A 25,458-nucleotide genomic window follows, 5' to 3' on the forward strand; every position below is an offset into this window, starting at 1 on the left:
AATAGATCACAAGAATTTGCATCATGAACTTTTTGTTCAATTGGCTTACGTGTTGGCTAGCAAAAGCTCGTCCTAGCTACGATATGCTATTTATATCCGTTTATTAGATTTAATCTTAAGTGCGACCTAACTGAGAGCGAACTTGTTAAAATAATTTCTTACGTCCACCCTGTTACTTTTAAATTTAAAAAAATACATTGAGCGAGCAAAAATTTACCATCAAGTTGAGAAGCTGGTTACTGAAAAGCACTGAAAAAGGAAAATAGATTTTTCTGATGATTATTTGTAATTAAACTTGGGAACATTTCGAGACGATTCAAAGTGGAAGATATAAGAGGCCGACGACCGTTCTTGCATCATTAAGTTTCAATCGTTCAAAGAAGCGGCACCCATTTTTTGTGTATACCTGTTATTCGTCACCAAAAAATTGTGTTTTATTTTTACGTAATTGAAATGGTAAGAAAAATTCAACGATCGAAAGTGACCGTTGAAGTTACAGTAAGAAAAAGTAAAAGATGAAATAAAAAATTTAACTAAATAATAAATCATTAATGAACCATTTGAATGAGATTCTGTTCATTATTAAAAGAATCTCTTAGTTTTCTATGGAAGAGAAATGGTGATTCGATTTTTTAAATTCAAAAGGACTGCATAAGAGGAATTGGATAAAAAGAAATATTTTTAGAAAGAATTTTTATATTGTTTCAGCGTGAGTGTATATCTATTCACGTCGGTCAAGCTGGCGTTCAAATTGGAAATGCTTGTTGGGAACTTTATTGTTTGGAGCATGGGATACAACCGGACGGACAAATGCCATCAGATCAGTTTGGCGGCGATGATAGTTTTAGTACTTTCTTCAGCGAAACTAGCTCTGGAAAACATGTGCCCAGGGCAGTATTTGTTGATTTGGAACCTACAGTAGTAGGTAAGAGAGAAAAAAAATCTTTAAGTTATGATAAAAGATTAGATATTTGAAAACAGTGACGATATTGACTGTTCTTTGTAGACGAAGTCCGAACTGGGATATACAAGCATCTTTTTCATCCGGAACAATTGATCACTGGCAAGGAAGATGCAGCAAATAATTATGCTCGTGGTCATTACACAGTTGGCAAAGAAATTGTCGACTTGGTTATTGATCGAGTGCACAAATTGGCGGATCAATGTACCGGGTTACAGGGATTTCTTATTTTTCATTCGTTCGGCGGTGGTACTGGATCAGGATTTGCTTCTCTGTTAATGGAGCGTCTTTCCGTTGACTATGGAAAAAAGTCCAAGTTAGAATTTGCCATATATCCAGCTCCGCGAGTTTCTACGGCAGTTGTTGAACCCTACAATTCCATTCTTACTACTCATACGACTCTTGAGCATTCAGATTGTGCTTTTATGGTTGATAACGAAGCAATCTACGATATCTGCCGACGTAATCTGGATATCGAGAGACCAACTTACACCAATCTTAATAGATTAATCGGACAGATTGTCTCTTCAATAACAGCTTCATTGCGATTTGACGGTGCTTTAAACGTAGACTTGACCGAGTTTCAAACGAATTTAGTTCCTTACCCAAGAATTCATTTTCCTTTGGTTACGTATGCTCCTGTAATATCCGCTGAAAAAGCATATCACGAGCAACTCTCAGTCGCAGAAATCACTAACGCATGCTTTGAGCCAGCGAATCAAATGGTCAAATGCGATCCCAGGCACGGAAAGTACATGGCTTGTTGTATGTTGTATAGAGGAGACGTTGTCCCAAAGGATGTGAATGCTGCGATCGCTATGATCAAAACGAAGCGAACGATACAGTTTGTCGATTGGTGCCCCACCGGATTCAAAGTTGGTATAAATTATCAACCACCAACGGTTGTACCGGGTGGAGATCTAGCCAAGGTGCAACGTGCTGTTTGCATGTTATCTAATACAACGGCTATTGCTGAAGCTTGGGCTCGTCTTGACCATAAATTTGATCTCATGTATGCTAAAAGAGCTTTTGTTCATTGGTACGTTGGTGAGGGCATGGAAGAGGGTGAATTTTCTGAAGCCCGTGAGGATCTTGCAGCTCTTGAAAAGGACTATGAAGAGGTTGGATTAGATTCAACTGATGTGGAAACAGATAACGACGAATACTGAATATTTTCCTCCCATTCTTTAGTTCTTCTGTCCATTCTTCATTAATGTTCTCGATTCGATTCATCATCTAATTTCGATTCTCGCACCTCTTCTTTATCTTTTCTAAAATTTCTACTCCCCGAGAAATCTTAAGCATATAAATAAATTTGATATTACAAGAAGAAAAGACAATTGTATATAAATTTTGAAAAGAAAGTATAATGTTCTGTTATAAGAGATATGATTAAAAAATATACATGATATATATATGTATATGAGACGCATAATGTACTTACATACAATAACTTGACTAGGGGCGGCACAAGAGGGAATAAGGATATATTTGGAATAAAGAAATTGAAAATGAGAAGGCAAAATCATACATAAGGATTTATCCCAGATATTTTCTCGTCAATCAGAGACGTATTTCTTTTGTTTTGTTTTATTGCATTACACAAACGGGGCTGGGGAGGCAAAATTAAATAGCGGATTAAATAGTTCAGCGCGACGCTTTAACAAATTAAAAACGTAAAAACATTAACAGTACAATATAGTTTCTTATCGTACTTAGACGTAATGCGATGGCAGTCTTGAGTCCTGGAAAGATGCTGTGATTGTTGCACGGTTATTTCAATTTGAAATTTTCTATGTTCTATTTCCTATTTTCTATTTTCATTCGTCTCCGGTATATGCATTTTTTTTTTTTTTTTTTGACTCGTTTTGCGATCTTCGACTCTTCTCTGTCTCGCGACTTAATCTTCATTCGATAATTGTTCTTTTATTTGCGATAAGCTTTAGCTCGTGGCAGTGTCTGGAAAATAGAAAATCGAAAGGGAAACCTTTCATAAAGTACGATTCGCAATAACGCCAATTCTCATTATTTACTTTCTCATTATTTGTATTTGTGATGCATCATAAAACAAATATCGAGTAAACAGTAGGATTTTCAAAAATCAGTGAACAAAAGATGAGTTGCACATAGTTCCGAACAATAATATGTTATCGTAATAAATAAATAAATACCGTCATAGCAATCATGATTTTCTAACTGGCGACTATAAAATATGAAATCTAAGATTGCTGCAACTATGCAAATTACAGTAGCATCAATAGCCCTTCTACACTATAATATAGTAGTAATAATAATGACATATTCTGACATAGAAATTTCCAGCCTACCTTTCTTCTTTGAACTTCTTACAACTAGTATTTCCTCAGTATGGAAATTAATGATACAGGTCGCAAAATAATTATTCCGATAAACGACAAAACAAGTATAAAAAATTGTTGCTCACGTTTCTAAAAAATTTTATTCGCGCGATATATTAATCGTATATATAATATAATCATTTCAAAGCAACAAAATTAATTGACAAATGGAACATCGATTTACGGTGTTTTTGCAATGTGAAAATTAATTGATAAGAATCGACAATTGTAAAAAATAAGATCGGCACATAATTAAAAGGCACGAATAAAAATATCAATTCCATTATTGCATGTTTTATACATACGTACCAAAGTTAGGACTACCTACGCCTCAACTGGCTTCTTCTTTTCTTTCTTCTTTTTTAGGAAAGAGGGTGTCCTAAGGCCTTTCTTCTTCTTCTTTTCCTTTTTCGGTGACTCCTCGCTAACGCTCACATCCTGCGACACGGAACCCTTAACACGGAAGGTCCCAACCGTAACCATAAACCTTTCTGCATGCACATGCAAGTAGCCAATTCGCTTTTTCCTTTTTTCCCCCCTACAAGCCCCCCCGCATACACACGCGCGCGCGTACTTTTTCTTTGTCGAATCTTTTTTCCTATTACATATTTACGTATAAAAAATTATCTGAAACCATCTACCAGTTCAATTTAATGAATAAGTATATATAATGGGGGGCTGATATTATTTCTAATTTGTTGTTACTTTCTAAATTGTTAGTACAGTGCATTTTGCAAATTCGAACTTCTATATAAATATGTAAGATTATAATTTTGCCTATTTCTTCCCATTCTGTTAAAACTTTTCCTGTAAATACATACAAAACACACGCGCACGCGTGTCCCATCTTTTTTCCTTCGCCCCTTAGCGTTTTGCATGATCTTTATTGATATATAAAAATCGGTCATTCTTAGATTCATGCAAGCGAACACTATTGGCGCACTAGCTTATTCCTAGCATTAATATCACAGTTAATGATGAAGCAGCAGTTGCGTATGATTCTTAAGACTCGTTTGAAAACTGAAGATGACATGAAGTGAAGATTCGTAAAAGAAAATTTACGATTAGTAAGGTAAAAGACCATCGACTAATTTTTTTTTTTTCTTTTTTTTTTAAAGAAAAAAGAAAATGCGAACTAGATTCAGTAGAAATAGTAAAAAGATAAGAATATGTAACGTCCTTACAATGTAAAGTAAGTCACGCAATTGACTGTATTTTTTGAATACATAAGTTGTAAATAATATTAATTATAAATAATCTTAATCTTTTATACTTATCATCTAAATTTTTATTATCTAAATGAAATCATTTACCTTTTTCTCTTATCTTTAACCCATTTTTTTAAATATTTCATAGAAATTAACTTCACTAAATACTTAGCGAATAAATAAACTTAATGCATGTATCAATTGCGTGACATATATATATATACATACATACGCAATATGTATTTCGTTATTGCATATATATATATATATATACATATACATACATACATACATATACATATGCACCTTGAGAATCCTCGAACTTTTTTCAATACTTTCGATCGCTTTTTTTTATTCTAAAAATCTTTCAAATCAATTATTTGAACGGTAAAACTTTTACTTATGATAAAACTCGAGGATAATGAGGTATTCAAGTTAAAGCAATATAAGGAACAAACCTCTTTACTACTTTGAGAAAATGTACTGTGATGTGCATCAGAATGATCGCCGTTTACAGTATTTTCCCCTGAAACATAACGTGAAAAATATCATATATTGTTAAAAAAAATTCACCTAAGTGACAGAGAAGAGAGAAAGAAAAAATACTATATGAAATTTATGTTAACAATTGAATAAGTATTTTTAGTGTGCAAATTAGAATTTTATTAGGAATCGTCGATATCATAATAGTCGCTTACCTCAAAAATGAAAACCAAAGTTTGATTCTTGTTTATTCTTCGAATATTTCAAATATGATTCATCAAATATGATCAACAATAAATAGAAATGTTAAAATGATTTGTTTTTAACTTTTATATCTCACTACTTATATGAAAATTGTTTATTTCACAAACTTGATGTCTTGCTTACAAAACACGTACCTCTTAGTAAATGTAAAAAATTAAAAAAGAAAGAAAGAACTAAGAAACTAAAAATAGAATACATAAGCTATCAAGACAAGAACAATGGGTACAATACAAATATGAACAATATTAAATAGACGAAAATTACGTACTAACGTACAAATTAACATGTAGTTTTATAATTTCAGTTTTGGCTTGATGGATGGATAAAATATATAACTATACGATATACATCTTTTATTGTAAGCTCGTACTGAAACTATAAATAAATGAACGATGAAAGTTTTAATAAATAAATAAGCAATATGATAAATAATAATAATTGATAAATAAAATAATCTCTTTGGTTTATAGCAAACGAAAGCAGAAACAGAAAATAAAAATTTTGAGAAAGCTATTATTTGTAAAAGCATTTTTGAAATAAAACTAAATTCTAGTATTGGTTTTCTTAAATTATCGATTTAAATTCCGCTGAATGGTATATTTAAAATGGACTATGATTATTTGTTGGAATCATTTCAGGAGAACATGCGTTATTGACATTTTCTAAACTACGATTAGACAATTCTTTATCATTTACGATTTCATCGGAATCACAGCATATATAAGTATCATTAAGTCGATTTTCTTCAACTTCTGCATTGTTACTTATATCATTTTCCTCCAAGAATTTATACCAAGACTCCTCTTCGCCTATAGTTGATAACGAAGAACATCCTTGATCGTAATCATAAATATAAGAATTTACACAATGAGTACCATCAATAGGTATTTCTACAGACGTAGAAGTCTCTGGTAGTTTTATTAATTCGGCTTCTTTTGAAGCAATTTCGACCGAATTATACGAGTTTGTACTCCAATTTATGTTTATGAGATTATCAAGACTTACAGTTGGCTCAAACTCAACTTTCTCTTGCTCGTGTAATTTTTTATTTTCAACGTTATTAGCACCTAAATTTCTCTCTATTCTGAAATTCAATTCATATGCTTTTTCATCAGTATTCGTTGGTTTCGCCTTCACTATTGTACGAAATTCGAAAATTGCGTCTGATTCCATCGTGTCATCCACTTCTGTCACCGTTTCAACAAATTGATTATTTTTTTCTAAAACCAAATTCTCAGGAGTAACAGTCGATGCAACTTGTAGGTCAGATGCTGTTTCCAATTCGTCATTATTTATCATTATTGGAAAATCGTCAATTTGCTGCTCTATTTCATCTCTTTCGTTATTAATATTGTTGTTTTCTTTTTCTTTCAACTCTACGTTTGCACAGGTCTTCGCTTTTTTAATTTCATCGTATACATCATACACATGGTGAATAACTTCGTGTACAACGACAACAGGTGTAGTTTGATCAATTTGATATTCTTTGGTTATTTGATCATCATCTTTTACATCTAAGTACAATTTTGAAATTGAGTAATGTCGAGAAATTGTAGATGACAACGAATCGTGTGGATCATTTAACTCTATATTTGATACAATGTCATAAACTTTTTGAAATATTTCGTTTACTAAACAGTAAACAGCCATATATGTATCATTCACATTAAGTTCTGCAATAATCTCATTCGCCATATTGCTTATGTCATTTCGAAAATATTCTTCGCTACTTTCCAACAATTCTAAAACCGCATTAGTGGACAGTTCTAACATATCAGATCCTTCATTCGAATGAATTTCGACTTGTCCATTATCAAAACATATATCGTTATTGATAGTTTTGTTATCTTTACAAAGGTCATACTTTTCACTGTCAAATAATGAATCGAACCAAATGTAATTATCAATTTTCTCATCTACGCAATCCTTTTTGTTCCATCGATTTTGAAGACTTTTCTCTTCGTTCGATTGCAAAAAGCAATTCTGATTCAGATTATCATTAGATTCTGGTATAAGTGTTGTTAACTTCGACGTTTCGTTTAAAATCATTTTATCAACATTCTCATGATCATCTGAATTCATAAATGGAGTCAAACTGTATATTAAATTCATATCGTTAGAATCTAAGCTATACTTTGTTGAGATTTTAACTTTAGGTTGAAACAAAGTGTTCAATTTTGTTTTTATTGATGGAATATTTGAATCAGTATAATTCACTATTTCGGTAATCCGTTCCATAGAATTCGTATCAACCGATATCAAATTCGTTTTCTCATTTCTATTTCTTTCTTTCGTTTCTTTGTTAGAAGACGTAAACTTCAATGAATTTTCATTATTTTTCAATTTCAGTGATCTACGAACTTTGGGTTTTCTTTTATCATTCAATTCTTCTTGTGATTTTTTGTTTCTAAAGTTAACTGAATTTGAAATTTCTTCAAGAGCATCTTCCGTGTAATTTATTTGCTTATCAATTGACATAACTGAAGGATAAGGACAGTAGTCAATTAATTTAATTACTAGTCGCTCTGCGATTATGTCACTTCGAACAATTTCTAAACGCGGTTCGTATGGATATTGTTCAGTAACTGGATAATGACAGTACTTATGAATAATACAGGCATCATTTCCAATCTTGTTCTCATATTCGTTCTCGGTTTGACTGCAGTACCTGCTCGGTGAACCAGGATCTGCAACCACATTGCCCAAAAACACCACAGCTGTATTTTAATATTTGCTCCTTTTGTTTACTTTCTCTTTTTATGGATTATGATCACGGATGCTCACACCTGCGTATCTAAGAAATTTGTCGTATTCGCAACAGCTGAGAAAATAAAAATTAAGGCATCCAAAAGTCTATATAAACTGTGAAATCGAACAAATTGTGATTCAAGTATGTCAGTCAAGACAAATTGATTCCTTAAGAATCATGTCTGTCATTATCATGCATAAGTTGATCACACGATTTTTTTTTTTTTTTTTAATAGTTACTACAATTTATAATTCATAGTGGAAAATGTAACGAGAACTTAATATTATTTATTAATACGGTGCGAGGTAATTAATGCAATGTAATGCAGGATAAAAATAGAAAAAAGGGAGAAAATGTGGAGGAAACAACATTTATATTCATGTACCAAACACAAATATCCAAAATATTTATGCAAATGTACAGCCATGCAAGGTGCAAGCGTTAGTGATCATAAAGGTGATAAATTTAAGGTAAGAAAGAAATGCAATGACAAATTGCAAAATCTTCATGCTTATGGAACAAGTCTTGTAATCGTAATTATTAATTGTACAAAATATGAAATATATTTCATATAAATACAATATTATGAAACGCACACAAAGCAAAAGGAAAAGCTTAAACGTGATACAAGACTTTCCATATACATACATATTATTGAACATGCATACTATCCATCCCTTCGCTCATTTTCAAAGTACTTTTGTTTTTATGAAAATGATCGATTTGAAGTGCACAGGATTTAGGGACTAAAAATTGTGAAAAATAATTTACCGTCACTTAACACAACTTCAGGCTGACTTGGTGCAGGCACTTGTTTCGTTTCTATTCGTAGTACTCGGGGTTCTGTGAATAATTGGAAAACGACACATTGATCGAATAATTTTTCAACTCTAAGATAAAAACAAAAACTACGTGAAAATTTTTGTTATTTACCATCTCTGCTCTCCTCTTCTGTTTCCGAAGTTACCGATACTGGTGACTGAATGGGACTTTTGGCAGTGCTTGATTCGTGTGTTGCGCGACTAACATTGAACGATGACAATGCTTCCGATTCTGATTGCGATTCATCGTCTGTAAAACAAGAAAAGCAAACAAAGATTAAATTTTCTTATATGTAAATTTTCAACTGACGATAAGTTTATGTGTTATTCTGCTTACAGATATCTCCTTTTTGTTTACGTTCAATTTCTCTCTTGTACTGATCGAGTTCTTGATCAGTAACAGCGTCGAAAGGATTTTTGGCATACGGTGTTTTGTAAACCATTGCATTGTGTTGAAACCCTCTTTGAATGATACCTTTACTAGCAGCCCCTACTAACACTACTTGTTCTCCTGTTCCGCTAATAGTAGCATCCTTTTATAAGAAAATGTTCAATATATTTTGTTAAAATAGTAAATTAATAAATTATTGTAACGTTATTTTTAAGTTACTATCTTAAAAATGTCACATCACCTGCATTTTTTTAGCTTCTTCCCATGTAACTCCTTCTAGTATATGGGATTGTGGTCCAGCTGATATCTTGTCCGCCCTACGGTAATCCTTTATCTAAACAAAAAAGGCATAGCTCCAAGGGTTTGATCAGTTTGCAAATACAAAATATTTAAATGTTATTTAATTAAATTACTTTAAGAAATTCACGTAAACTATAACAAATGAGATTTCATGTTACTTACCTGTTGTTGTATTTGTTTAAATTCCTTTGGATTGGTATTTTTCGGTACAAATTGAAGGGCACTGTCGATCTTCACCGGTGTACTGCTATGGGTCGGAGATCCGTCTGATACCCACTGCACACAAAACCAGAACGTTAGTCGACCCTCATCGATAATTCGACATCCAACACAGCATTATAAGATACGTATTTCCGCATTGTCTGCGTATGTTATGTGTGCCTGCTTTGCTGGTGATGTCGTCTTATTATTTCAATCAACTTAAATACATAAGCACATTATGCTATAACATTTTAGATCGTTCATTTGTCTAGTTCAAATACAAATTTTTTTATTAATTTACCTACTGTTCTTATAACATTCAAAAATTCTTATACCTACTTTCATCTACATCTACATCTATTCCTATCATTAATAATATTCTTCGGGCATTTCGTATTTATCCCTCCTTCGATCTAGGGTCGATCGATCTGGTTTTGTAAATGCAGTGGGACGAAGAGTTGAATATCCATTCCTTCGACGACACGATTTTAACAGGCACACATTCATACACAGTTTTGAATGTGAATCAGTCAAATAATGATATCCATATAGATCATATGGTTAAATCATTAACAATGTTAAAATGCCATAAACTCGACAAAATGCTCGAGAATACGGCCATTTTTCACTGAACCAATAAATAAAATATAAACGTACTTTAATAAGTTTCTTTCTGTTTCTTTCTCGTGTTTTTATATGTATATATATTTTTATACATGCTGTTACGCTGTTATAAAGTGAAGAAAAGGAACTTTTTTCGAAAAATTACCTATACACGATAAACAGTAGACATATATTTATTTATATATCAATAAGCTACAAGAGAGAGGTGCAATAAAGTCCTATTATAATTTTAATAGATCCACCGAAAGATGCACAATATCATAGCAACATTTATTTAAAACTACATTTATATTAATAGTAAGCAGATTGTTGAGACTCTATTATATAGGTGCTCCTTTTTTTCTTTAAAGTAAATAGTTGTACTCCCCTCCCCCTCTCTCTTTTTTCCCTTTCTTTTTGTATGGATTTCACAATGTATTTTCTACTACAGTATTATAAATTGGAATGTATTGAAGGTACGTCAATATCACTACGGAGATTATAAATAACAAATCTAATCTAATAATTGAACAGGAATCATGAATTTTTAATTTCAATTAATTTTCATGTAAAGTTTCTTTTCATTGTCCTTTGAATATTAGAAGAAAATAATGGACAACATGAAATATGATTCATTTTTTTCTCATTCCAACAGAAATAAACAATTTCTTTGAAAACGAATATGATTTCTTTTCTTATAATTATTAACGATGATAATTACGTTTTGATAAATAACTTCATAGAAGATTATAAATGTAACAACATGTGCATGTAAAATATCAATCTTAATAATATGAATGCAAATTTTGACATCGATTCTTTAATTATTATTTTTATGTTATTTTTTAAATATTTTGCAAGATTATTCTAATTCTTGCGCAAACTTCACCTTTCCACACAGCTTTTTTTTTACTTTCTTTTATTTGTTGCACGTTGTTGTTTATTTTAAGCACGCCATTACATCTATTCAGTTTTGTTCTCAAAAGTGATGACTTCTACCTTTGTAATTTTCTTCGGATCAGGGGTTCCTGTTTCAAGTATTTCAACTTTTTGGTATACATTGGGTGAATTCAACCAACGTGACCTATCTGTACCTTTACGACCACCTTTCCAGAGCCTATAAAAGAAATGAAAATGTAACAAAGGTTCCTCCGATAATTATGAATATATATATAACAAACATATTTACCCTTGTTTGTAAAGTTCTTCTTCTTCAAGTAAATATCCTAAAGACGAGACAGCAGGTGGTACTTCAACATCGTTTCGAGGCCGCGGGAGTTCTCCTTTCACTAGTGGATTTCTGTATATATAGCCAGTACGGAAACCCTGTACAAACAAGATAAACAACCTGTTAGCTATTATAGAATAAATAAATGAAAATAAAGTAAAACTATTCGGAATAAAAGAGAAAAGGGAGAGAATGAAGAAAACAAAAAATGAAAACTCTATATACTTACTGCGTTATCGAGCATCCGCATAAGTGCCTCAAATTCAGTTCCACCGATTCGCCAACGCTTTTCGAGTTTTTCAGAAAGAGCTGTGGTTTCGGTGATCGGAGCCGTTTGTTGCGGTGTGGGTGGCTTTCTCGAGGCTTCAAATATAGCTTTCTTAGATTCTTCAGAAATAAGATTTAAATTATCCAAACCAGCAGGCATTAGTTTCAACTGGGTCTCGCAAGCTAGGACCATATTGTAAACATTGAAGAAAGCTTCTTCGACAGTTTCTCCGCAACAGAGAGCACCACGATTAGTTAACAGCATGACTTTATTCATTGGACCAAGATTTCTTGCTATCTTCTCTTTCTCCTCTGGTTCAAAAAATCCACCTATATATTGATGTGTGCTTACCTCTCCTATTACTATACTCTCTTGTCCAATTGGTAGCAATCCGCACTTTAATGACGAGATCTGAGGAAATATACATTTAATAAAAATAAGAAAGTTGAAAACAGAAGAAGACACGTATTGTTTTACTTACAGCAGTAACGGACGGAGTGGTAATATGAACAATGCATTTTATATCGGGTCTAGCGGCGTGAATCGTTGAATGCAATTGAAATCCTGCCACGTGAATCCCAAAATTGGTTGTTCCTTGTTCCACAACCGTTCCTTGCATGTCAACTTTAATCAAACTTGAAGCAGTAACTTCATGATATAACAGACCATACGGATTAACTAAAAAGTGTTCTTGATCTTGATTCAAACGTGCCGTAATTTGTCCACCGACACCTTGAGTCCAACCATAGAGATCAAGCAGTCTAAATACCGCTGCCAACTTGCAGCGCAATAGTTTCTCTCCCTTTGCGTAACCCATACTTTCGACACCGCGTATATCGTTGATAGGTAATACACAATTTGAATCTGTAATAAAATTAGTTAATTCATCGTTAGACAAAAGACAACCGAATGATTAGAACTTAATGAACTTACTTTTAAAAACATTTCCGTTAAACCGAGCACCTTGTGCACCCATCATGTCAGAGATTTGCTGTAGCAGACCTGATGGTCCAGCACCGTCTTTCATTTGTGTCTCAATTATACGTTCTAGTTCCTCCCGAAAAAGTCGTGAATTCATCATCATTTCGACTCGCTTCCTCCTTTCCATCTCCCTCATATCCTACGAAGAAAGTGATAATTTTAACGTACTTCTTAAATACATTTTATGCAGTACGTTGATATGGACTTATTTTACAACGTACCTAAAAGCGAATAAAAAATTCAGTGTGTATCGAAAATGGCACAGAACGTAAGAACAAGATTGCACAATTTTCTGTTTTTTTCATTTTTTTTCTATATCTTACCGCATCAATGTCTGCAGGCCGCATTTTACTCTTCTCTTCCTCTGTCAAACCGTCCATTACTCCGTTCGTATGCGGCTCGGTCAATGGTTGTTGTTGACTTGGATCTGCCATTCTTGTTATTTACTGTCCTTTTGTTCTTTTCTAAATTATATCAGTTTCCCTCGTCGCTCGTTCGCTTTCTCTTATTTTTAATCACCGTCGCTATCACTATCACTGCCACTACCACTAGCTACGACACTACCACTGTCACTGTTGCCGCCGCCGCCACCACCACCACCTCCACCACCGCCACCACCGCCACCGCCACCTCCTCCTCCGCCACCTTCCACCCCTGCCGTTGAATGCCGACTAAAACAAAATGATACATATCGGTAATCATTATTACATATATTTCAATACATTTTACGCAAAATTAAAGAATAAAAGTAAAACGTAAAAAATACGTAGAAATGAATGCTCTCGATCGGGTATAATCTTTTATCTTTTTGGTCAAATAACGGATTCCTTATCTCTCGGTTTCTTTTCTCTGTGTTTCTGACATAAGATCATACATCGTGCTTCGTTATCTACAGAGAAGATAATTTTCAGGCATTTCCTTTCACATTTGAAATGTGGAATGAACACAAGGAAACCGACAGGAGACAGCAAACGATCAATAAACTTCCGAGTAACAGTCAAGTAGAGTAAGGTGCGTCGAACATGTAGATGGTAGGGGGAAATGACAAGAATCCTTAGTGCGACTGAAACCGCGGCTTTTTCTTTTTCAAATTCTTACGTTTATTTATATCACGTATACTCATCCTTCCACCCTGCCCAACATTCTGATCCTCTTGATCTTAGAACGCTATCTTTCAGTTTTTTTTTATTCCTTTTTTGTTGCGATTTTAGATATATTACGACAACAAATCGCATCTACGTTCAGGTAAAGAATTTAGCTTTATTTAAAACTCTCTGTGTCCTAGACTACATACAAGCTTTTTTTAAATTTTTTATAGCCATTCTTATTTTCGATATTTCAAGTCTGTTTAAATAACACATATGCTAAAAATAAATATTTTTTCAAAATTATTAGAGCATAAAGGGAACAAAAATAATACTTGCGAGTGTCACGAAGGAATTAACCGTTGAAAGTTACAATTTTACTGTGCGTTCGATTTTCTTTCGTCATTTATTCAACGGATGATTAAAGTTCAGAAGAAACTATAAAAGAAAAGTTGGCGTATCGAATGATCTGAATAGCTTTTACAATATAATTATAAAGAACAGAAGAACTTGCATGTGTTATAATTTAAAATATTTCACAAAAAACAAAGCAAGGGAAGCGTATTGCACCTGCACCTTCTATTTAGATGTGTCAGGCACATCATACACCATACACTAGTATCGCTAATAACCTTGTTTAACGGCTCTTAATAATTCGGAAGCGTATGCTTAACCCAAATTCACAACTTCCGCGAATTCTACTCTAAACAGGCAAATTGCGAAGATCATCTGCGAATTCTTTTACCGCTTACATGAAATATCTTCGCCATCGTGTCTACTGTAATTTTCTACTTTCTAATTGTTCTTTTATCGCTCGTTTTATCAATTTCGTTTTAACCAAACTTTATTGTACCTTATAGTTGTAAAGGAAAGGAGTTCATTTAACAATTTTTATTATTTCCAGTGAACGTAGTATTAATTTATTGCTGTGTATATTTTTTAAATAATAGTGTTTACATATGTATCCACTGAATTCTGTTGAATAAATTTGAATTCTTTATTCTGAATCAAGAAATAACATCGATCGAAGAATGTAAGTTTTTTTTAAAAATCATTGTATTGTATAAACAAATCGATATTCGAGATGCATAAAATAATTATTTATATATTTCATTACTCACAGGATTGATAATATACTTTTATAATATACTTTTATTTTTAATATAATTTACTTTAAAAATTAATCATACACGGTATATATGATACAAGAAAAAACTTACAAATTATTATTAAATATTGATTATATTATTATATATACGATCTTTGGTTCATTTTTCTATTATATGTACTGCAGCTTAATGAATTTCAAAATTAAATTTTATTAAATCTCATCTCCTGCGTCTTTTCTAAACTTAAATTTTTTAATCTTAATATTCGATTGATAAAATGAATCTTCAAGAATTTCTGATTTTCTACATGCGTGTGCACGTAATTCATTATAACCAAGTAGTGTAATTCCTTCAATTAACGTTCGTCAACGTTATTTAACAACGAACACCAATTAAATTCCAGCCATTCGCGATTATTACTCCGCGTCATTGCCCCGCTATCGTAATCATATAAATTTTATGTTTTGTTATACGTATGTACATTTCTAGAAAATAATTATTAAATTCATGTCACATAATTCATATTTTTCGTGACAAAAAATTTAGAAAAACTTGTAAAACGGAGCGGAATCTATTTGCGTTTTGTGAAAAGAAGTCGATTAAACGGAAAACATGGATAACGTATTGAACAACCGAGATAGCGAACTGAATGCGAGTATTGCGCGCGAGATACTTAATGCGACGCGTCCGCTGTTTCTCGACGCGATGATGTCATAACTTAAAACGTAAAGCTCGCTATCGTTACTCGTTGGGTGATACTACGTTTATCCGGATACGATGAATACAATCATCGTATTTTATGCCAATGATACATTAACAGAAGAGAAAGTTACTTTTTTTTTTAAGCATAAATTTGGTGCGAATTCGATTTCCATTATTAATGGTAAAACTAACTTTCAACGAAACAATAATTCGGATAGCGATACTATTAAACAAATAAACAAGACTTAAAAGAGATAGAAAACGGCTGTTCAAACGAACGCGTTTTTAATAAATCAAAAGCTGAAATTCAAGATGAATTACCAAACGCACAGGTGAGCGTGCCTTCTATAGTACCGAAACTCGAGAGCAGCAAGTTTATTTCCAAGCGACGATAGATCGCGCGCGGGCGGTCCGGAGTTGTTACAAGAAAAAAAGGACATTCACAATTATGCAGCAACCCATTGACACCTACATATTAAATAATGCCTTTCGCGGTAAAATTGGTGATGATTTAAGACTTTTATTTAAGACACTTGTCTACATGAGTATATGTATATTATACTGTCATTCGATCATAAGGACGTTGAGACGAGCTCGGCGTATGGTTATTCGTGTGAATACGCCCAAATGACCATTATATGTATGCATGTCAATTTAGTCTTGTACAAACAAATGCAAGCAATTTCTTATACAAACAAGCACGTATCTACGACATTCAGAAGTAAATTTAATGACATAAAGGAGAATTATCTTGTATACTGGTTACAACTTGCTGAATTTCTTCCTAACAATATATTGGTCCAAAAGCAATGTAATTAGATGATTATATACAATTAACAGAATGATGCTGACTTTCGTTTCATGTTCAAATGCTGACACATTTATCATTGTAAAGATAATCTCTATACAGAACACCAAAATAAAATCAATTCAATCAAATTCACGAAATAAAAATCCAAGATGAACACAATTTTTACTTTCATCCCAATGGTTCCCGCCGGTCTAAATACTATGTATATGTAATACCATGAAACATCATGTCAAATGAAAGAAGAGAGTACTAAAACATTATTGGTATCACGCTTGAAGTTAAATTTTCATTCAAAACTCAATGTTTTACATGAATATAGGGAGAAAAGAAGGTCAATGGTTTAACAATGCAAATGGCGATATAGCAATGGTGAGTAATGGTTTTCAATGGCGCAATTATGACAGCAAGTATCTTGACAGTAATTATCGATGTTTTTTTTACTAAATACTTCAAAACTGATGGAAAATACAACTGACAGGATTTTAAGACAGTGTATTGTTGATAAACGTTTTGCAAATGTGCAAACGAGATTGTACTGCCCAATCGACGACTTGACTCTACTCGGATTCGACTCGACACGGCACGACACACCCCTTACGCTACGTCATTCTTGTCAATTATTTCAAACCACGTTCTTTTGTATTTTAAGCGGTAGAATTTTCTAAGTGATCCATATTTACAACGATACTTTTTATCATTAGTCGCTGAAGAGACTTACCTAGCACAAAATCGGCAACTATCGTCGATGATCGATATATCCGTATTCGTTTGGGGAACCGTTCGACTCGCTGTTCGTATCACCGAGCGGTCGTTCCGTTCGGTGAACAGCTTCCCCGCCCCCGTCGCCGTCGATGCTCTTCCGGCGGCTGGCAAACCTTCCCCAAGCTACCTCCACCTCCTAGTAGCTTCTCTCCTACTACCACCACTACTATTCCAACCACCACCACTTACACTTCTTCCACTTCCACTGCCACCTCTAGCTTCTCCTCTCTCTTTACTTTCGTTGCACCCACTTCAAGCTTTATATCTCTTTTTCTCCTTATACATTCACCAACCAATTCTTTCCAACCAATTCTACTTTTTAACCTATGCTTTTGTCAATTTATTTAATCGTATTTATATTGGTTATTTTCATACTTGATCTCCTTTCGAGCACGTAGAAGAGTTCAATTCTCTCAAAAAAAATCTAAACTTGGTTATCAGTGTTGATATCTCGTTTCCGTTTCTATCTTGCTCCGCATTCCTGCTTTTTTCCTTCAACTAATTATACAACGGGCACGCGGATCATGCGCACAATACTACTGCGCAGCCGATCTACAAAGCCTTAACAGCAACCCAACGAGAAATCGCTTCTCGAAATTATACCATCTGATTGGTTAACTTTTAAGTTACCGTCCAATCAGGGAGTTCGAGTTTTATATAACCAATGACACAATACATATTGTACGTATTTACTGGAAATTATCGAAAGTCGATATGCTACGATGAATCGAAAGTGTTTTATATATTTTATGTTTTGCGGCAATATAATATATTTTAAATATTTTGCCATGTACATGATAATTTTTCATATTAATTTCATAAATTTAAAATTTAATTTATCACATATCAATCACAAAATAATAAAATACTGGTTATTATTGCAAATTACTTTTGATACTTTGTTTTCAGTCTATATTACAATGATTATAGTATTTTACAGCTTAACAATGTAATATATAGTCCTCAAAGTACCAAACAGTGCATTCCGCTTTTAATAAATTACTATTAAACAGAATCAATTATATCAATAAACGTTTAATATACTAATATTATTCGTAATTTGTATATTGACACAGGATAACTGAACTAAGGCGGTTCCGGTCATAAACAAATCAGCGGGCAATAAACTAAGCCTCATATGAGGCTCGTAGTAGTATAACGAATAATGTAGTAGTAGGGATTGCCGTCTTAAGGAGCATTATATAGTCATCTTGCAGTTAAAGCTGCTCGAACAGTCGAGCCTATAGTATTCCTCACTCTATTATGGTTATAACGATAATAAATGTCACTGTCTGTAATTTTGTTTTGCGTATTGTCTGAGCTCTTGTACTTGCCAAGCGGCAAATTGAACAGACAAGGAACGCTATTTAATTGATGATATATTAATCATAGATTTTTTCAGATGATTCAAAAGACTATATTATAAAATGCAAGAAAATATTTAAAAAAAAGAAGCTTAGGAGCTAGATTCATTTTTCGTTACTATTTTTTTTTTTTTTTTTTTTTGTAATGTATCGGAGAATGTTTAATGGTTATTTAAATAGTTAGTATTATACAGGATATTCTAATAATCATGATGCAATTGGAAGAAAGTAAGTTCAGAATATAAAATAATATTTCTTTTACATAATACTTCGTTTTCAAGCGATATTAATTTAAAAAATACGATTTTTAAAACTGCTTGAAGATAAACACATTAGTCATTTGGAACGAAAAAACAAGTTTGTTTATGATTACAAAAATTTCCATCCGAAGTTCATTGATCATTTAAAGAATAAATAGATTTGTATTCTAAACCAATCGTCAGTGATATTTTTTAAAAATGTTTTTGTAAGGATGTATATATAAAAAACTAATATTATTTCATCATCAATTAAATAGCGTTAGTTAGAAGGTTAAAGTACATCGATAAACACATGAGAAAAGTTCAATTGTTCTTCATAAACGAAACATGATCTCATTCCTAGATTTGACTGGATTCAATAATTCATGAATAAATTGATATCTCAGTCAATCACATATTGTTGAATAGAAATTTATACATATAATTTCCATGCTTCTTTCTATATTCTTTATTTTTTAAATTAAATTTCATATTAAATTTTACTTTTCAAATATTTTTGTAAAAGACGAAGAGAAAAATGCATGCATGAAATATACTACGTTAAGTTCTCTAAATTACTATCTAAACTGTACATATTTGCGTTTGTATCTAAAAATTAAGATAATTTATATGTACATATGAATATACATATACGTGACCTTCTGCAATTAAAGTATATAAAAATAGTAACTAATAAATAATATTGAATAATTATAACTATGAAAATAGAAATTGACGTTTCCTAAGTTTTTTTGATAGACAAGCATTTTCTTGTTATATAAGAACCTGTTTGATACTTGTGTGTGTGTAGGATCAACTGGTAGAAGTAACAGATATGTATAATGTTCCTATTGAGTCAGTAATACAGTCTTTGATCTGGTGTCTCATCAACAACACGCTGATGTATATTCTTTTCCTATTCTCTTATTCTTTTCTATTTTCAAATTATTAAATTTTTATGAACTTTGATAAATAACACATGCGCGTAGTATCAATTTATAGTTTTCGCAAATATTTTCAAAATTAAATTATAATTTTAAAAAGTAGAAAAATGAATTTAGTTACACCATCGATAAAACAGGTATGTATAGTGTTTATGTTTTTCGTCTATTGTTAATAATAATAGTGATTAAGCAATTTTTAATTAATAGTTTTAATAATTAGAGCGAAAGAGAGGAGTAATATAAAACTTTGGTGATGTGGCATGGAAGATTTGAAATTTAACAGAACAATTTTTAAAGAATTATTTTAAAAAATCATTGACGTCATTATTGTAGATGTTTATATATTTATGAAAAATTTAAAAATGCAAAAGTCCGCAGAGTGTAGACGGATTCAAAAATATATAAAACATTCAAATATTGCATTCGTTATGATATTTATATGAATAAAACAAATCTCTATTTGATTGTGTTTTTTTTAATTCTATTCATAAAATACTTTTTTATTTCATTAGATTTCTTAGAACGTTATAGAACTTAACTTTATACATTACATTTTCGAATAAATATTTTTATTTATATTAATCAAACACCGTTTCTTATAAGTCGTGTTCTAACGTATATATTCAAAATTCAAACTAGTCCGATAAAACCAATTTTCAGATATTACAAAAAATGTACAGTAAAAAGCTTTATTTGGCTGCCTACGTACGATTGCATCATTGTACTGGACCTATAACTCAATTTTCGGAAGAAGAACTTATGATGAAAGAAAGTGGTAACTGTTGTTACTATTTAATGTTCTCTACATTTAATAAATTATTACATTTATGTAATTATTTTATATGCTTTTTATTTGCAAAATTTTTCAGTTGCTAAATTCGCGAAGGAGGAAATTGCACCGCTCGTGCAAAAAATGGAAAAAGAGGGGAGAATAGACGATGGATTGTTACGAAAGCTTTTCGAAAATGGTGTAAGTTCTCTATTTATCATTATAATAAATAAATATAATTACTATTAATAATTAATATGAACAATTCGTGTTTTTAAATTTTTATATTTTTTACATAACGAATTTGATCAATCTATTGGCAGTTAATGGGCATTGAAGTACCGGAAAAATACGGTGGTTCTGAATGTAATTTCATGACAACAGTTTTAGCTGTTGAAGAAGTTGGCAAAGTTTGTGGATCTGTAGCAGCTCTAGTCGATATTCACAATACTTTAGTGAACTCATTAATTACGAAAGTTGCTACGGAAGAACAGAAAGCAAAATATCTACCAAGATTAACGGGACAGCATGTGCGTAAACAATTTTATAGATAATATATAATAAACTTTGATAAACTTTAATATATACAAAACTTTGATAACTTTATACAGAAAAAAATAACAATAAAAATTTACATATTTATAAGGTGGTCATTTAAGTTACGCCACTTAAATATCTCTTTAAATTGTGATAATGCAAAAAATATTTTTCACGTAATAATTGTATTAAAAGACTAACATTTGGCAAAATCATTTTATTATAATATTATAATAATATAATAGCAATACAATAATAACAATAATAATGTAATAGTATATATAAATTTTACTTACTTTCATTTCTTATTTTTTTTTTAGGCGGGAAGTTTTTGTCTTACAGAGCCTGGTTCAGGATCAGATGCTTTTTCTTTGAAAACTGAAGCGAAAAAGGATGGAGCTGAATATGTGATAAATGGAACAAAAATGTGGATTTCGAACTCCGATATCGCAGGATTATTTCTTGTTTTCGCAAATGCAAATCCTTCTGTTGTAAGTTTAATATTCTTATTCTATTAAATAATGAGCTCAGAAAAAGTAGAGGAAAAGAAAATGCGAATTTGACTCATAAATGCAATAAAAATAATCCTTCTGATTAATAGTAGATTGAGCTGAAACGATCGCGTATTTCATGATATATCAATTATCTTCTTAAAATTTTATTAATTTATTTATCCAAATGTTCGAACATTTCAACTTTAACCTTTGACCGATTTTATATCATTTTGCTTTTATTAACTACATCATATAATTATTAATTTTAACGATGTAATTTATTAATAGGGCAATATTAATAAAAAAAAATTTTGAAATAGGGACATCGTGGCATTACAACGTTTTTTGTAGAACGAGATACACCTGGATTAATAATCGCCAAACCTGAGGATAAGCTAGGAATTAAAGCATCGGGTACATGTATGATTCACTTCGATAATGTCAAAGTAAATGAAATGATTTTTTAAATGTTTCAATATGCTATATTGCTCGTAATAGATTTTTTTTTCATGTACGGTTTTTTCGTGAATTAAGGTCCCCGAAGAGAATATTTTAGGAGAATTTGGACAAGGGTATAAATATGCTGCTAAATTTTTAAATGAAGGCCGAATTGGTATTGGAGCTCAAATGATTGGTATAGCACAAGGTTGCTTTGATGCCACCATACCATACACGTTAGAAAGGAAACAATTTGGAAAGGATATATTCTCATTTCAAGTATAAAAGATAATTCAATTGTCTTTAATATAATTACTACAAAAATTAAGTATTATAACTGTTTTGTTTGCAGTCTATGCAACATCAAATTGCTCAAGTAGCCACTGAACTTGAAGCTGCCAGGTTATTAGTTTATAATGCTGCTAGATTAGTCGATGCTAAAAAGAATGTAATGAAAGAGGCTGCCATGGCAAAACTAGTCGCTTCTGGTAATTGATGTCTTTTTTGTTTCTTTGGCGCAAATCGTAATATCAAAATATTAACTATGAAATTTATTACATGTGTTTCTTCAATGTAGAAATGGCTTTGCGTGTTACTGCAAAGTGTATCGACTTTATGGGTGGCGTAGGATTCACAACAAGTTTTCCTCAAGAAAAATATTTTAGAGATTCTAAAATCGGTACTATTTACGAGGGCACTAGTAACATGCAATTGTCAACTATAGCCAAATGCATTCGTCAACAGTACTCATAAATATGTTCTTATAATCAATGTTTGAATCAAGATTTATTTTATATTTTATTTTTTATAGCTACTTTTTATAATTATCTTTTATACATTTTAGCATTTTATAAATTTTATTAATAAATTTATATTGATGTTATTATTGTTTAAAACTGGATTCATTTCGGATCGTGAGGTAATTTAAATCCGACAAGATCTGCAGTTTCTTTGATACTTCGTTCGCCTTTGCCAGTATATCGAATTTGAATCTCTTTACATACTCGTTGAGAATTTAGATAACAAAGATATGTTTCTGCTAAATTTTTCAGCTCTTCTCGTGCTTTACACAAAACTTCGGACGTTTCTCGATGAGATCGTGCCTGCTCCAAAATGTATTGTATCATAATATTATTTTTTGATTTTTGTTCAGATGATGACCGTCGAATTTCTTGTACAAGTGAATGGAGCAATTTTGTATTAGGTTTCATCTTGCTTGTTACCTATAACAGACAGAATAAATTGCTTACTAACAGATATTAATATTACTTGTCAAATTTGCATCACAATGATATTAATTTGTACAACTCTAGAGAATTGTGATATTATTTTACTATTTAAATTGCTTTGCATATGATATATAAACATATATTTCAATATTTTAATGTTAGCAATATTAAAAATATTATATTATAATATACTATAATATTCAACAATAATTAAAAAAATATATTTACAATTCTTAGCATCTATTTCTTCAGTTTCCTTAGCAGTTAAATAATCAATTTCTGCATGCTGATAGCAGGGTTTTTCTCGTATATTCCAAAAATTTTCAGGAATTTTATTAATGTCATGTTCAAAAAATGTATGAATACTTAAGTCATTGAATACTTCTTTATATATAAAATTATTTCTTAAAGTAATTTCTGTGACATATGGTTGTATGCGAATAATATAATCAATAGGACTGAACCTATTTGTTTTTTTTAAACTATCCGTAACAACTGAAAAACTATTCGTCAAGAGGATACACTTATTTAAGTTTTTACACCAATTTGCATAAAGGAAATTATTAATTAAGTGGATAGAACAATGTGGCATGTATACCAATGTAATGTTATTACGTATAACATGTTTGCCTTCTTCATTAATTGTTATAACATTAAAATCAAGCCATTTCAAAAACTTGATTTCTTCAGAAGAAAAAACTGGATCATATATATGGATTTGAGAGTTATAATGCTTTTTCAAAGATAAAAGTAATGCTAATTGATATTTAGAAGATCTGTGACTAGAAAAGTGACCCAAACCATAGCACAATATATCAGAAATGTCACTGCTATTTAAAGAGGTTAATGAATCTTTCAAATAATAGAAAACATTGTCAGCGAACGATGAATTTCTCACTTCAGTTTCAGCTTCTAGCAGCTTTCTGAAAATTATAGAATTGTCAGAAATTTGCATACACACCTTTAAAAACAAAAAAAATTCTTACCCAGTCAGTGTTTCGTAATTAATGTTCAGACTACCATCATCGATATCGTTCGTGGTTAAAAAGGTACTTGTATGACGTATATTTCGAACATGAGATATACGTTTCTTTCGACGAGTTACAAATTTAAATTCTTCACTGTCTCGCATTTTACGTACATTTACACATATGTATCAGTATATTCATAGTTATAAAAAATAATCCATTTTTGCAGATGATCAGCCTACCTAAAAGATTCATATATCATTTAAAACTAGTTGGTATAGTTGGTATAACGAATGGTATATAATCATACTTTTATAATACAAAATTGTCATAGAAACTATTTTACAATACTGACACAATTTCTTAGTTTGAGATATATTCAATAAATATTTAATAAAAATGAGCTGATAAAGTAATAAACTAATAAATTAAAAGATGAAAATGATGATTTAGAATTTTTTCAATAGATGGCGTCTACATTCTATTAATTTCACTAGATAGCGTGACAATTTCATTGAATGGAGCAAATTTCGTATTTGTCGTTAACTTTAATATTTTAAAAATATATTATAAAATTATTACTGGATTTTTAAAATATTTTAGAAGTTTTATATTTTTGTTATCTTTTCTCTTCTTTTCTTTTTCATGTATTTTTTTCTAAATCATTCTACTTTTTATTTTTTGTTAGATAAATATATTACTATAAATAATATAACAGTCGATCAAACAGCAAATTAAATAGTATTATTTAACTACGCATAATCAATTATATATTAATTAGGCCTCTCTTATAATCATTAGTCTTAATAACTAGAAAGACAAACTATTTAATGCGATTGCGTTCGAATATGAACATGAAATTATTATACAGTAAACATATAGTAAACAAATTTTTGTATTTTTAAAACATTATTTATTTCATACTGACTACAAAAAAACTGATTTAACTACGTGATATTACAATATATACTTGCGATAATTAAAATTGTTGTTGTCTTGTCATAAAAAATAAACGAGTGTTGGGATATTTTTAAATGTGTGTATGTAATAATTTAACATAATACGTGGAATGATATATTATGTATATATATATATATATATATATATATATATATATATATATATATATAAATATGCCATATCGTTATAAATTTCAACAGCAGAATAACATATTATAATTTTGTTCACCAAT

The 25,458-nt window shown here is 31.2% G+C and overlaps 4 protein-coding genes across 9 annotated transcripts; 2 read left to right on the plus strand and 2 right to left on the minus strand.

Moving 5' to 3' along the window:
- The first annotated feature begins 30 nt into the window (after positions 1-30).
- LOC122533712 (tubulin alpha-1 chain-like) lies at positions 31-3,596 on the plus strand. Its single transcript, XM_043663698.1, has 3 exons — positions 31-456; positions 709-925; positions 1,007-3,596. The coding sequence occupies exons 1-3, from the start codon at positions 454-456 to the stop codon at positions 2,128-2,130; spliced, it is 1,344 nt and encodes a 447-aa protein (XP_043519633.1). The 5' UTR covers positions 31-453; the 3' UTR covers positions 2,131-3,596.
- On the minus strand, positions 2,492-17,805 carry LOC122533689 (protein hu-li tai shao). 4 transcript variants are annotated; one of them, XM_043663659.1, is made up of 15 exons: positions 17,241-17,795; positions 13,139-13,486; positions 12,768-12,954; positions 12,316-12,698; positions 11,796-12,245; positions 11,528-11,664; positions 11,338-11,455; positions 9,697-9,810; positions 9,476-9,568; positions 9,181-9,376; positions 8,956-9,093; positions 8,794-8,865; positions 4,985-5,052; positions 3,628-3,756; positions 2,492-2,920 (listed from the first exon to the last, which is right to left on the minus strand). In XM_043663659.1, the coding sequence occupies exons 2-14, from the start codon at positions 13,247-13,249 to the stop codon at positions 3,643-3,645; spliced, it is 2,181 nt and encodes a 726-aa protein (XP_043519594.1). In that variant the 5' UTR covers positions 13,250-13,486; positions 17,241-17,795; the 3' UTR covers positions 2,492-2,920; positions 3,628-3,642. The 4 variants fall into 4 exon arrangements, with proteins under 4 accessions (XP_043519594.1, XP_043519584.1, XP_043519603.1 ...); XM_043663649.1 differs by having other exon boundaries at positions 3,628-3,771; XM_043663668.1 differs by lacking the exon at positions 3,628-3,756.
- A 1,931-nt stretch (positions 17,806-19,736) lies between these two features.
- LOC122533719 (short/branched chain specific acyl-CoA dehydrogenase, mitochondrial) lies at positions 19,737-23,117 on the plus strand. Its single transcript, XM_043663706.1, has 9 exons — positions 19,737-19,968; positions 20,492-20,606; positions 20,701-20,801; positions 20,924-21,130; positions 21,458-21,628; positions 21,952-22,077; positions 22,166-22,348; positions 22,422-22,557; positions 22,647-23,117. Exons 1-9 carry the CDS (start codon positions 19,939-19,941, stop codon positions 22,820-22,822), a joined length of 1,245 nt encoding a protein of 414 aa, XP_043519641.1. The 5' UTR covers positions 19,737-19,938; the 3' UTR covers positions 22,823-23,117.
- Positions 22,343-24,710, minus strand: LOC122533725 (protein FMC1 homolog). 3 transcript variants are annotated; one of them, XM_043663731.1, is made up of 4 exons: positions 24,622-24,710; positions 24,285-24,508; positions 23,527-24,221; positions 23,065-23,292 (listed from the first exon to the last, which is right to left on the minus strand). In XM_043663731.1, the coding sequence occupies exons 2-4, from the start codon at positions 24,428-24,430 to the stop codon at positions 23,270-23,272; spliced, it is 864 nt and encodes a 287-aa protein (XP_043519666.1). In that variant the 5' UTR covers positions 24,431-24,508; positions 24,622-24,710; the 3' UTR covers positions 23,065-23,269. The 3 variants fall into 3 exon arrangements, with proteins under 3 accessions (XP_043519670.1, XP_043519666.1, XP_043519656.1); XM_043663735.1 differs by lacking the exon at positions 24,622-24,710 and having other exon boundaries at positions 22,343-23,292; positions 24,197-24,221; XM_043663721.1 differs by lacking the exon at positions 24,622-24,710 and having other exon boundaries at positions 24,285-24,541.
- Positions 24,711-25,458: the final 748 nt, after the last annotated feature.

This window comes from Frieseomelitta varia, unplaced genomic scaffold (genome assembly GCF_011392965.1).
Source record: "Frieseomelitta varia isolate USP_RPSP 00005682 unplaced genomic scaffold, Fvar_1.2 scaffold_146, whole genome shotgun sequence".
Lineage (NCBI taxonomy): Eukaryota > Metazoa > Arthropoda > Insecta > Hymenoptera > Apidae > Frieseomelitta > Frieseomelitta varia.

Excerpts from the sequence above, each read along its gene's own strand:
- LOC122533712 (XM_043663698.1), top strand. Across the intron at positions 926-1,006 it reads TTTGGAACCTACAGTAGTAG|ACGAAGTCCGAACTGGGATA; the intron begins GTAAGAGAGAAA and ends TGTTCTTTGTAG.
- LOC122533689 (XM_043663639.1), bottom strand. The coding sequence starts at position 13,249 with ATGGCAGATCCAAGTCAACAACAACCATTGACCGAGCCGCATACGAAC. Across the intron at positions 11,456-11,527 it reads GAAGAACTTTACAAACAAGG|GCTCTGGAAAGGTGGTCGTA; the intron begins GTAAATATGTTT and ends TTTCTTTTATAG. Across the intron at positions 8,866-8,955 it reads AGAAGAGGAGAGCAGAGATG|AACCCCGAGTACTACGAATA; the intron begins GTAAATAACAAA and ends AATTATTCACAG.
- LOC122533719 (XM_043663706.1), top strand. The coding sequence starts at position 19,939 with ATGAATTTAGTTACACCATCGATAAAACAG. Across the intron at positions 20,607-20,700 it reads ACTTATGATGAAAGAAAGTG|TTGCTAAATTCGCGAAGGAG; the intron begins GTAACTGTTGTT and ends AAAATTTTTCAG. Across the intron at positions 22,078-22,165 it reads TTCACTTCGATAATGTCAAA|GTCCCCGAAGAGAATATTTT; the intron begins GTAAATGAAATG and ends TCGTGAATTAAG.
- LOC122533725 (XM_043663731.1), bottom strand. The coding sequence starts at position 24,430 with ATGCGAGACAGTGAAGAATTTAAATTTGTAACTCGTCGAAAGAAACGT. Across the intron at positions 24,222-24,284 it reads AATTACGAAACACTGACTGG|AAAGCTGCTAGAAGCTGAAA; the intron begins GTAAGAATTTTT and ends TATAATTTTCAG. Across the intron at positions 23,293-23,526 it reads AGAAATAGATGCTAAGAATT|GTAACAAGCAAGATGAAACC; the intron begins GTAAATATATTT and ends TGTCTGTTATAG.